Source organism: Rhinichthys klamathensis, unplaced genomic scaffold (assembly GCF_029890125.1).
Source record: "Rhinichthys klamathensis goyatoka isolate OS25496 unplaced genomic scaffold, OSU_Roscu_1.1 h1tg000137l_1, whole genome shotgun sequence".
Lineage (NCBI taxonomy): Eukaryota > Metazoa > Chordata > Actinopteri > Cypriniformes > Leuciscidae > Rhinichthys > Rhinichthys klamathensis.
Window position 1 is genome coordinate 1,199,016 of NW_026606672.1, and position 12,542 is coordinate 1,211,557.

The following is a 12,542-nucleotide window of genomic DNA, read 5'->3' on the forward strand; positions in this document are numbered from 1 at the left end:
AAGAGAAGTCGCGCGCACACATGAGCAGATGCTGCGAACACGCGGCTCTGAGAGGAAACGAAGGGACGAACCCTTTCAAATGCAATTCTCTCTTTTTAATACGGAATTTATTATATTCTGCATATGTAATTCAGAGCGCGCCAGGTGTGCCGCGGCGCGCAGATTGAAAGATGATTTTTTTTTTTTTGGTCGCGCGCAGATGCTGTGTGCACGAGGTAATATGCAATCGCACGAGTGCAATCTTTTTAATATGAAATGCGATTCATTCAGACCTTGTATGCAAGTTGAACGATGTTGTTTGGTTCTTTCAGATTGGACAGAAAAAAAAAAAAAAAATAATGGATAAAGCCAAATAGACTAATACGTTCAAACTTTTGACATTGATAACGGTGTAAATTACCATGGGAACGTCTTTTACCAGTTCCTTTCGACATCAAGCCAATGATTTACCTACACCAATACCAAGTCATTTCTATATGGTAATTCAAAAGTTCACGGTCTCCCCCTGGTGGTTCCATCTGAATGCGCGTTAAACTTAAGCTCAATCAGCCAGTCTGTTAAGACCATGTACATGACGGACAATGATGTTGAGTAAACACAACTTTTAATATTTTTCATTTGGATCTGGACAGAATCAGTTGGAACACTAACTGCAAGCCAAGGTTGCTCTGAATGGCCACAAATCCCTACATCCATGTTCCAACATTCAGTGGAAAGCCTTCCAAGAAGCCTGTAAGCTGTTATGTTTGCAAAGGAAGGGATTAATGATTTTTTGCCATGTTCTAAACAAGATATGGGAGCATCAGTGTGATGTGTGATATGCAGCCTGACATGCTGTTCCACTTCATCCTAAAGGTGTTCGCTGAGTGTTTGTGGAGGCCTTTTTCTTCCACATCAGACACAGTAAATCATTTCTGAATGGATGCGCTTTGCAGAGGGTGTTTTCATTCTTTTGGCCATAATTTCACTGCCATCATGCACCATATGAACCACCACATGCATTATTCAAGAATGTGTCCATATAACAAAGGGATGTTTTGATACTAGATGACTCAGAGTAAGCCTAGGGAACTGCCATTTAAAGAGCAAATTTTCAGCATTTTAGTGAATCATTCAATTTCTTTATTTCTTTATTTTTGGATTTTAATTTATAAAGAAGGTTGATTGAGATTTGTGATAATCTGAGTGATTTTGCTGACAGGTTTCGTTAGCCTTGTTTCTTTCTGCTTTAGAAGTGATTGGTTTCTGTAGCTCTCTGTAATGATTTGAAATAAAACCCTTTATAGATCATCTCACACCAAGGAAAAGATTTATGGTGCTATCTTCTTTTCACGGTTAGAGTTAGTTTGATTTCTTCTTGTATAAAAAAACAATCCATAACTCAATGCAAGTACTCCACAGGCATGCAAATTTCATTGTTGTAGCCATCAATTCAATGGGTTTAGGGGGGTTGGAAAGTCCATCACATGCATTAGCTGAATTTCAGATTCCTTCAAGAACCTCTATGGGACTTAGGGACGCATATAATTAGGATGTGCCGTGGCAACTCATCAATGTTAATTAACCATGTATCATGACAGCATCTGGGTTGCTGACAATTCCACCCACACATATGGGTATAGTTTTTATTTCCTTCTTAGCTCTTTTTGTACTGTTTTTGTTTTGTTGACTGTATAAGATATTTTCTGTTATTAAACCAGTCAAGATTATCTGAAGGAAACGGGTTCACTCAAAAGATTCAATGCATGCAGAAAATAGCCTATATCTTGGCAATCCTTTTAATGCTCTCATCTTTTTTTCAGTCCTGTGCACTCACTGCCTTCTTTTTGATTATAGCAACATGTAATATCCGCTGGCAAGGAGATCTGCTCAACAAATCAAGATTTGGCTGACCACTGGTTGTCCACAAGAAAGAAATCAGAAATATAATTTCACACACCAACTGTCATCCATGGGTTGAATTTAACATGAGGGGGGAAAAGAGTATCTAAAAGAGAGGGGCCACAAACTGCTTAATGCTGCCCCAACACCATTCGTTTAAAAAAATATATCTTGACTCTTCTGTGCCTCTTGATAAATCTGGGCATGCGTTTAACTGAATTCAAGGCTTTGAATAAAAATGAATAAGTGATTTGGTTTGTATTGTCCATATTGTATTGTCCAGTGTTAACTGAATCTAATGTGGAATGGCAGAAGCAGAATAAATGCAAATAATATTTGTCAATATGTTCCATTAAATTATTAAAATGTTTATTTTGCAAATCTGTGCCATATTGCACCTGGCTGTTCACCTTTCACATAGGTGTTTACTATAGTCCATGAACACCGCATAGGAGTTGGGCACGTCACGTGACCTGTCAGTGGCTGGCTGGCTTTGCCAGTCGTGATCACGGCCATTTGACTGGTTTAATTTGCTTTAATTTGGGATAACCGTCCCAAAAACATCATTCATACAAAATAATAGATGCATGAGATTATATTCATAATAAGAAAACAATGTATTTCCTTACAGCGAGAGTGTCATACAACGCGTTATAGGCCTACTCCCAGTTCAGCCGCGGCTGACTGGATTGAGCGTCCAGCAAAGCATCAGTAAACTCCCAGTCTGATCGATCACGGCCATTTGACTGCTTTAATTTGGATAAAATTCTCTAAAACGCCAATCATGCAAAATAACATAATCATATGCAAAATAAATGCACAAGAGAGGGAGGAACACAAAAACTGCCAAAATCAATGGTTTCTGAATCTGAAACTTGCCAAAGGCAGACTGCCTGACAACTGTATAACGTATACAGCTACTGACAGGTCACGTGACATGCCAGTGGAGGCTGTCAGCCAGCTGAACATTGAATCCCTACTAGTACACTTTTAAGAGTGAAGTTATTGAATTCATTCAGGCATGGGTCAATATAAATGTCAATGATATGGCAGAGACTGTGATGCTCTATGTATTTAATCATTTTATATAGATCCATAGCGAAAAGCTGGAGGGTTTAGGACTATACTCTGAAGAAAAAGACTTTTGAAAAACGAAATTACAGCCACAAGCTACCTGAGAGATAGCCTAATCAATGTCTGTGATCATGCTGTGTGTGTACACCTCGATAAAAAAAGAAAGAAGGATTTTCCATGTAGGCTTTTGTCATAAGAAGTGAACAACAAGTAGCCTACTTCTGAGGATTAAAGCTATTGTGACACATCTTAAAGAGATACTTTCTTTGGCATGTTTAAGAAGCTAGTTCTTCAAGCTAGACAGCCTAAATCTTTTATAAAACAGATATTATCTGTCAACTGGCTGGCATGGGGTTGTAAAGTCAATGAATGTGTCAAGATATCTGAAGGGATTCTCATTTATACGGTTTCCATGGAAAGTATGTGATCCGTCTGTCTTTAAATCTGTGCTGGCCCTTTAAAAGGTTTGTTTAGGATGTTGTTTGGCGGGGCGGAAGTTATTGTTGGGATAAGAGAACACCTTACAGTTGCTGATGTGTTTTTCAAAACAGTTCAGAGGAATCGACAGCCAAGTTGAATACTTGACGGAAGTGCTTATTATGTATTCGTACGGGTCTTAAAAACGGTCTTCTAGTGTCTCTAAGAACAAAGGTTCATTGAGCCTTAGCGGCATCGGCTAACATCTGAATGCACGGAATCAGGATAGTGCTAACTGAACTCAATTAATGCTGTCACAGTCACCATGCCGTCTTACGAAGAATTGAGAAAAACCAATCACTTCTATTATTTCGTTAAGTTCTCTCTAAATGTCTATTCAATGCTATTCTCGGTAAGTGTGCGTTTAAACTGAAAGATGTTCTAGGCTACTATTGACGTTAGCATTTCTTTGTTTCTCCGTTTCTCCCTCACCTCACTATAACACACACTTGCCTTGAATGAGTACCCTCATGGGTTTGTGTTGAACGTACAGTAAAGGTAGTCGTACTAACTTTGCCCGTGTCTACGGATTAAATTTGGGATGCATATTAGCCTCACTTCTTTAAAATGTCTCAGTTGAGATTTGTGGCTTAGTAAAGGAAATAGACATGCGCCGCTGGCAGATTTAAAGGCGCAAGGCGCTGTTATTGTTGCTGCAAATGTAAAAAGATTCACGCGGTATAGATGTTTTTTTTTTTTAAATGGTTCCTGTAAATGATTGGCGGCTGTAATAATATTAATATAGGCTTGCACATAATCAATTTCTTTGCTTTCTTGTCCTATCGAGTCTAAGGCTATAATCGTTCTGGATAGAATATCCATAGATAAGATATATACATTTCTATTAGGGATGCAAAATTATTGCAAAAGTTGTTTATTGAGCATTTTTGTGACTAAAATATCAGATATTGACCGACATTGAATATTAAACGTATTCTGCCCCTTTTAAGGTAGAAATAATCATCTAGTTTTAACGTGATCTAGCAAACATAACAGAGTTTGTTCATTTAAAAAAAAAAAATATATATATATATATATATATATATTAAGTTATTAACTATAAAAAAAGGAAATGATACATCATTACATGAACAATATAGGGTCTTAAAGAGACAGCGCCCTATAAGAGAGAGTGCTGTTAAAGGGTTAAATGTCTGGGATCCCTTCTCTAATGAAGGTTTTCTTTTTCTATTTTAATAATTTTTTTGAAAGAGTTAATTTTAATATTTATCCATCCTTTATAATGTGCATTCATTGTAATGTTGTGATGCCTACATTTACTTTTATTTGAATGTTTTTATTATATTTAGATTTTTTTTAAAGTATTTTTAGCAGTTATAACAGGTCATAACAGGACAATAATTATTGGCTTATCATTATCGGAAAGAATTATACGTTTTGTGCATCCCTAAAATCTACATATTTCTTTGTTTTGATGTCTGGATTTAATATTTTAGGTTTCATGTCTGTAAGTTATGTGTTGCTTCTCAAGAATTGGCAATACTTTGCTTAATAACCAGCAACCATTAATATTTATTTATTGAATTCAACAAGGAACACAATATTCTTCTTGACTCACTAGCCAGAGTGTTATGTCTTCTCACAGGAAATGCAATAAGTCATTGCCTTATGGGAGTATCTTTACTATTAGCGAACATGATGATACAAGCAGAAAAGCCTCTCTGGATACTCTCCATTTCTTTCTCTCCCTTTCTTTACTCTTAAGCTTGGCTTGCAGCCTTTACACTTGCACATCACTAAAACACCATCATCTATCAATTAACAGAAAATAATTGAAGATGTCAGGAATCTGAAATTGACAGATGATTAATCAGCCAAACAAGACTTATTAAATTAACCCTCTAGAAAGAACAGTCAGGGAAGAAAATTGAAAATGAAGTGGTTCTGGCTAGCATGCTTTGTACTAATGTAGTCTTTTGTTAGGATACAAATTGATATTAAGGCTGCTACATCAATCTTCTTTATGATTTGCGTCATTCCATTGACATTGTGTGTGCATTTTAGCTAAGCACTCTGAGAATGACATCTGCATTTTAGGGATTAATGTGAGGAACACAAATGATACAGTACATTTTTGGATTTTACATCAGATGACTTATCTGCATGACTTGGTTGTGGATTGAAACATTGATTTCATATCTTTGTTACATGTCTAATCGAATCATGTAAACGTAATGTTGTGGAATTATGTAAGCTGATGTGACTTGTACAGATGTTTTCCCAAACCAACCACTGCCCCTGTTCCCCTCAGTTGCTCGGTCTGTGCGTGCTATGTATTGGAGTGTATGCAGAAGTGGAGAGACAGAAGAATCGCACCCTGGAGGGGGTGTTTTTGGCTCCTGCTGTGGTTCTCATACTGCTGGGTCTCGTCATGTTTACTGTGTCTTTGATTGGGATGGTGGGATCTCTCAGGGACAACAAGACTCTGCTGCACATGGTGAGTGTTGCTTGTCTGAACACATATCTATGTGTGCCAAGCTTCTACCATTTTACTGGTGTTATTTTTGGTTGTGACTTTAAAGGATAGTTCACCCCAAAATGAAAATTCTGTCATCATTACTCACTCTCATGTCTTTCCAAACCATAAGACTGTTGTTTGTCTTTGGATCACAAATGAAGACATTTTTAATGAAATCTAAGAGATTTCTGTCCCTCCATTGAAAGTATGTTCACCCAAAACTCTGATGCTTCAAAACGTTCATAAAGAGATGATAAATAAATCCATATAATCCAACTCTTCTGAAGAGACATGATTGCTTCATTGAAAAATATCTTCAATTGTGTTTCAAAGATGAACAGAAGTCTTAGAATGACTGATGACTTTTATTTTGGATTACCTAACCCTTTAAATAAACCTTTCCATGCAGTTCCTGTGTGTCCTGTGTGTTTTGCTGGCTCTCCAGGCTCTTGCCCTCATCATTGCCCTGATCTTTGAAAAGACGGTAAGACATTGAGAGCAGAGAGAATGTTACGGTTATACGGTACGGTTACTGTATACGGTTTGTTGTTAATTAGTCCAAATCTTCTCTGTCTTTAGACAATCAAATTATTTCAGAAAAGTATACGTGAGGGAATCAAGCACTACTATGATGACCTGGACTTCAAGAACATATTGGACTACGTGCAAGAGAAGGTTTTTTATTACTATAAGTGTATTATACACCCACCCTAATATGGTCTACAATACATCAAGTCAGCCATAAATAATGTTCATCTTTCTAGCAGAAACACATAGTTTGTGTCAATTAAAATCCCTTTCATTTTTGTAATCTCATAAAAATTACAGTTTTCACATAGCAGATGTCGCTACACAGTCACCTGCATCATACATGGTCAAAATTTTTGAATGGTTCTGTAATCCAGCTTTATACACATTTTAATATGGCATTTAAAAAAAGAAATCAGTAAGGACACATTCAGTTGATCAAAAGTGACACGACTGTTTAATAATGTGAAATTTCTACTTCACAAATGCTTTTCTTTCTGTTCTATCTATTCATCAAATAACCATAGCATTTTTTTTTATCAGTATTCAAAAAAATTAAGCAACACAACTGTTTTTAACTTTAGTAATAATAATTTTTCTTGAGATACAAATCAGCATATTAGATTTTTTTTTTTTTTTTTTTTTTTTTTTTTTTAACGAAGCATCATGTGACACTGAAGATGCTTAAAATTCAGCTTTGAAAGTGAAAAGGTGAAAGTGACATGTGAAGGCCATACTCAGAATTTGTACTCTGCATTTAACCCATCCAAGTTAGTGCACACACATTAGGAGTAGTGAACACACACACACACACACACACACACACACTGCAAACCTTGGACCACACTTCAAACGCACACACCTGGAGCAGTCATTTTGCTGTGGAGAAATTTTGGATTAGGTGCCTTATAGGTGCCGGTATTGAGAATAGAACCCGCGACATTTGGGTTACCAGTCTGACTCTCCATTATGCCACGAAAATAGAAAACAGTTATTTTTAGTTATTTTAGTTTTACAATTTCACAATATTACTGTTTGTACTGTATTTTTGATCAAACAAATGCAGCCTTGGTGAGCATAAGTGACTTGGTGACTTTTTTCTACCACAACAAAAAAAAACTTTTCAACAATAGTGTATTTTTTATTTATATTTTATATTAAATATTTTATTTAAAATATTTATTTATAAAGGCATATCTATTGTTATGGTAAGAAGAAAACTGTCACTCAAAATTATAAATAAAATTTCCTTTTATAATGACTTGGTTTGTCTTTTCAGTTTTCTTGTTGTGGGGGAGATGAGTACAAGGATTGGGAAGTAAACCAGTACCACTTCTGCAATGGCACGAGTCCTTTGGCCTGCGGCGTTCCCTACACCTGCTGCATCCGTCAAAGTGTTAGTCATTCCATGTTCTTCTTTCAGTCATGATACATTAATCATGCATATGTCGGCCCTGCACGCGGCAGTCTGACGAGAAAAGCTTGTGCCATAGGGTGCTTTCATGCTTTTGCTAGTAATCTTTTCTCTCTGAAGAGAATGTACTTTTTTTTTTGCAGTGGAATCAGTCTGACCCACAGGTCTGTGAGAATAGGGAGCTGATTTCTGAGCTTTTTTCTGGTCTTTTTTCTTTTTTCTTAGAGAGCTCTAGTATGCTGTTCTCCATGAGTCAGTGGAGAGTGCATCATGATGGAGAGGATTTAATTTGCCTGCCCTATGCTGCAGAGAGTCTCTTCTGCTGTTTATCAGAACCTCTCTCTCTCTCTCTCTCTATATATATATATATATATATATATATTTCTCTCTCTCTCTCTCTCTTTCAGAGTTAATTAATGTTGATTGGGCACTAATGCACTGCTCTCCTTTCGGTATGACAGCTTACTATGCAGTGAGCGAGCACAGGCCTTTTCAAGCTAATAAAACACCAACATAGTTTAGACTTCCTTAGAATATTCTTTACATCCTGTCTTATTTTTTCCATTCTCATTCTAGGTAAGTCAGATTTAGTTACCCTTATGTGAGAGAGAATTTTCAGATCATAAATCTGTGATATTTGAGTTCAGATGTTTCCCTTATCAAGTAAGTATAATCCTAATGGCACAAGAAATTTAGTGAATAAATGCCATTCAGTAAATAATCTATAGCTAGGTAGGTGCAGATGTTCAGGAATCTGCTGATTTCTGTAGCATTGTTTGCTGAGGTTTTGAGGGGGAAAAAATGTGTTGTGCTCTTATTGGTTGCTGAAAGCATGATCAGATTGTCCAAAATATTTATGGCATAATGGGCCTTAAAATTCTGTGTAAATCGGTGGAACTGACACTTTCTTCACCCTGTACCCTTAATAACGAATCCCCACTGGTGTTCTCCATCTATTTCAAACCACATCATATTATAATATGGCATCTGGTAGCTGTTGCCGACCTGTTTTGAGAAACAGAGGTGAAGTGTCACATGGTACGGAATGTATGAGAGGAATTGGACCGTGCTTTTGGGAGCAGGCAGGTTTACAGTCTATTTGTAATCTGATTAGATGGGCTGCCTGTTCATCAGTCCTATTACAGATTCCATCACTGCAGTGACCCTCTGCTTTAATGGTTACATCAACATGATTATAAGTGTGTGCTGAAATTCAATAATGAATATGAAATTCATTTTAAGGGTCAAAGGTCATCAGATCACAAAATATAAAGTTCGCCAATACTCTCCTGCACCAACAGCGTCAAGCTGACCAAATGCCACTTCTCACTTGAGAAGGTTTTCAAAAACATAATATGCAAGTTACTAAATAGTCCGTGTGTGTGTGTGTGTGTGTGTGTGTGTGTGTGTGTGTGTGTGTGTGTGTGTGTGTGTGTGTGTGTGTGTGTGTGTGTGTTTTTATCAGGTCGGAGAAGTTGTGAACACACTTTGTGGCTACAAAACTCTAAATCAGCAGGTAAGTGGAGCTCTCGGGGGTCTCATTTTAAGTCCACATTCTTGTAATGGCCTGCAACCAGCCATGACTGACTGATTTTAAATGACTATGTCATTTTACGTAATACTCACTCTGATGCATTTGGAGAGAATCATTTGCTGGACCTTGACGCATGAAATGATCTTTAAAGGAGAAGCCGGGACAGGAAAACAAAAACCTTCGATAGCCATTTCGAGTGCAACCATCTGTAATGGTTCCTTCATTCCTTTGTTTTTTCCATAGATGAAAACCAAGCAAATCATATCAGAGCCATTACGAGCACCACCTCCATTATGCCATTACGATGTACTTTAGTTGTGATATTTTAATTTAGTTTCTGTCATAGAATCAGAGCATTACCTGCCGCCTGTACCGAATTTGTTTCTTTCTCTCCTCTGTATGACAGCGTGAAGCTTTAGATGGCATAATTCATGTACGTGGCTGCATACATGCTGTGAACCTGTGGATGGGGGACAACATTGGCGCTACTATTGGAATTTGCTGTGCGGTTGGACTGCCACAGGTTTTGGAAACATCTTTCCCTTCTTATGCTTCCTGTTTATTACTTATCCTGAAATGTATGTATCTCTTTATTTATTATTATTTCTTGGAGAAGCTGGTGCCCAGTCATGCCAAATGGAATAGTTGAAAACTTAAATTTTCTAAAATAGCCAGCCTGCTGTCTCTCTCTCTTTATGTCTCATCTTGCCCCTCGCTGAGTGCTGAGATAAGGGAAGAGATCACATTAAATGCAGCCACATGTCTGTGCTGCCACGTTCCTCCAATTATGCATTAATCCTCAAATTAGAGCAGCAGGACAGACCATTTACACAAATATGATGGAATGTGACAAAACACCTATCTGGTAAATTACGGTATTGCTGCATTAGTGATCTGCTTCTATATGTGCACAGTAAACTGTATATTGTATAATATTTATTAATAAAAAATACCTAAAATGAAAGATATAAATTTATCACTCAAAAAAACAGCATTTCGAAATTCTTGAAATATAAATCTTTTGTAACATTATAAAAGTCTTTCACTTTTGATCAACTTAATGTGTCCTTGCTGAATAAAAATATTTTTTTTAACTAACTGATTACTAACTAATAATAATAAAAAATGTATGACTTTTTTTTGCATCCATCAACATGCAGTAATATACTGGGGGTGTCACCAACTATCTGTTTCATCTGCAGATAAGGTGTAAAGTAAACCATTTTTTGTAATCCATCTAAAAAAAACACTCTAATGTTTCTTTCAGCTTCTTGGTATTCTCCTGAGCTGTGTCTTCTGGAATCTTTTGGTGGAGATGAGTGAGTCTGAAGACATGGTGGACTTTAAATTCCTAAAACGTGGTTTTGAGTACAGCGAACTGGACCTCTCGGGTGCTGGATGGTGTATGTGTCTACCTCGTGACGAAGGGTACCTGCCTGTACCTGTAGCAGAGCCTGACACCTGGACTCCAGACCCCATCCCTTTTGACCTGGAACAAGATCAGCCCAAAATAGCCTTTACACATTCCCAACTAAAGAGCCAAGGATTTCTGTCAGGTGTGGGAATGGATGAAGTGGACAATCGAGCTTAAGAACCACAAAGAACAGAAAGTTGCATCTTAAGCATTTTGTTTTTTTAATTGTTATTTGTATATAAAAGGTTTGTCTTTGCACTGTGTTAAGATAAAGTGAGTTAGTTGCACTACATGTTGGTAAAAATGTTTTTAGGCATGAAAAAAGGAGAGGTTTGTATAAAACATTTGGTAATTGAGGGAATCAAGGTAGGAGATATCCACAGGCTTGTATTATCAGAATTTTAAGAACATATCACTTCAAATGCTGTTTACATAGTCTGTTATTTTTCACCATTTTAATTCATTCTGTGTCTTATGATATTAAGGGAGTTTGACTTGTTTTATTGGTCATATTGTCATTTAATAGTTTATAAGGTGCAAAAAAAGGATTCTATATTAATTAATTGTTGGCAATCAATTTTTGAAATGTTTTTAAAATAATTTATTATGTCCTTTAGGCCTATATTTCAATGAGTTCAAGGAAATTGGTAGTTTTGGAATTCGTCAAAGATTATGACTGTTGTGACTGGCAGATGAAGCTGGGCATTCATCTCTTGTCTATGCATTGTTTCTAAAATCTTTTATATTCATGTTTTTATATTACATTGTCATGAACCCAACTCTCAGAGAATAGAAGGAACATCGGAATATTATGGATCTTCTTTTTCTTTTAAAAGAGCATGTGGTTTGTGTAATGCCGACATTTTTCATTAACGGTAATAAGTACCAATGAAATTATTATTTATTAAAGTTTTGCCTTAAGTACATCAGAAGCTTTCTTACCTCAGGCTATTCTGGAATAGCCGCATTGATTTGCAGGTAATTTGTAGGTAGGATTTTTTAAGTTGTTGAAAAAGGGAGTCCTGGCATTGTTTAACACTACTTGAAGTTTAATTTGTCTTGAAGTAAGGCTAAAAATGAATGTTTAGTTGTCATAAACTGCTGTTTTAAATGTATGGCCCATGTTTTATCTTTCTTAGGTGTATAAAAAGATTGAAAAAAGTTTGGCTTGAAGGATGTCATAATTATGACTCTCTGCCATAAATGTACAAAAACCCACCTTTTAGCTGTAGGTAGTCATTCTGAAATACCTCACGATCGCACCCCTTTGCTAATAGACATTTTGATGATTTTGTTAAAGTTGATTGCTGCGCTCCAGCTAATGTAGCTCTGGTTTTGTAGTAACATTAATGTGATTTTCAATAAAATTTGCTTGAATTAACCTTTTAAATATGTCTGGCAGGTTATTTTGTTGAATAAAACACCAAAGTCTCTTGAGCCTGGTGTGATAAGTGGAGATGTGAAAACCTCTGGGCTTGTGGGTTCTTGGAAACTGGTCATCTGAACCCTCGAAAATCTAAGCCGTTTTCTAGTGTATAATCACACTTTCAAATTGTTCTGAAGAGAGAATGTTGCATAATGACGTCCCAGTGGTTCTGTAAGACTATTGTATTTTTCAAAGAACTCAAATTGCATTTAAGGACACTGATGGCAACTTGGCATGTTTTTATTGATTCTTCTTTCTGTGCATCATCATAACACATCAATTATATTAATTCCTGTGCAGAGCGATCTATCTTCA

The 12,542-nt window shown here is 36.6% G+C and overlaps 1 protein-coding gene across 1 annotated transcript; it reads left to right on the forward strand.

The window, feature by feature from the left end:
• Positions 1–3,670: 3,670 nt before the first annotated feature.
• On the forward strand, positions 3,671–12,191 carry zgc:110329 (uncharacterized protein LOC550500 homolog). Its single transcript, XM_056257409.1, has 8 exons — positions 3,671–3,784; positions 5,705–5,890; positions 6,321–6,395; positions 6,491–6,586; positions 7,719–7,835; positions 9,319–9,369; positions 9,794–9,910; positions 10,655–12,191. The coding sequence occupies exons 1-8, from the start codon at positions 3,698–3,700 to the stop codon at positions 10,976–10,978; spliced, it is 1,053 nt and encodes a 350-aa protein (XP_056113384.1). The 5' UTR covers positions 3,671–3,697; the 3' UTR covers positions 10,979–12,191.
• Positions 12,192–12,542: the final 351 nt, after the last annotated feature.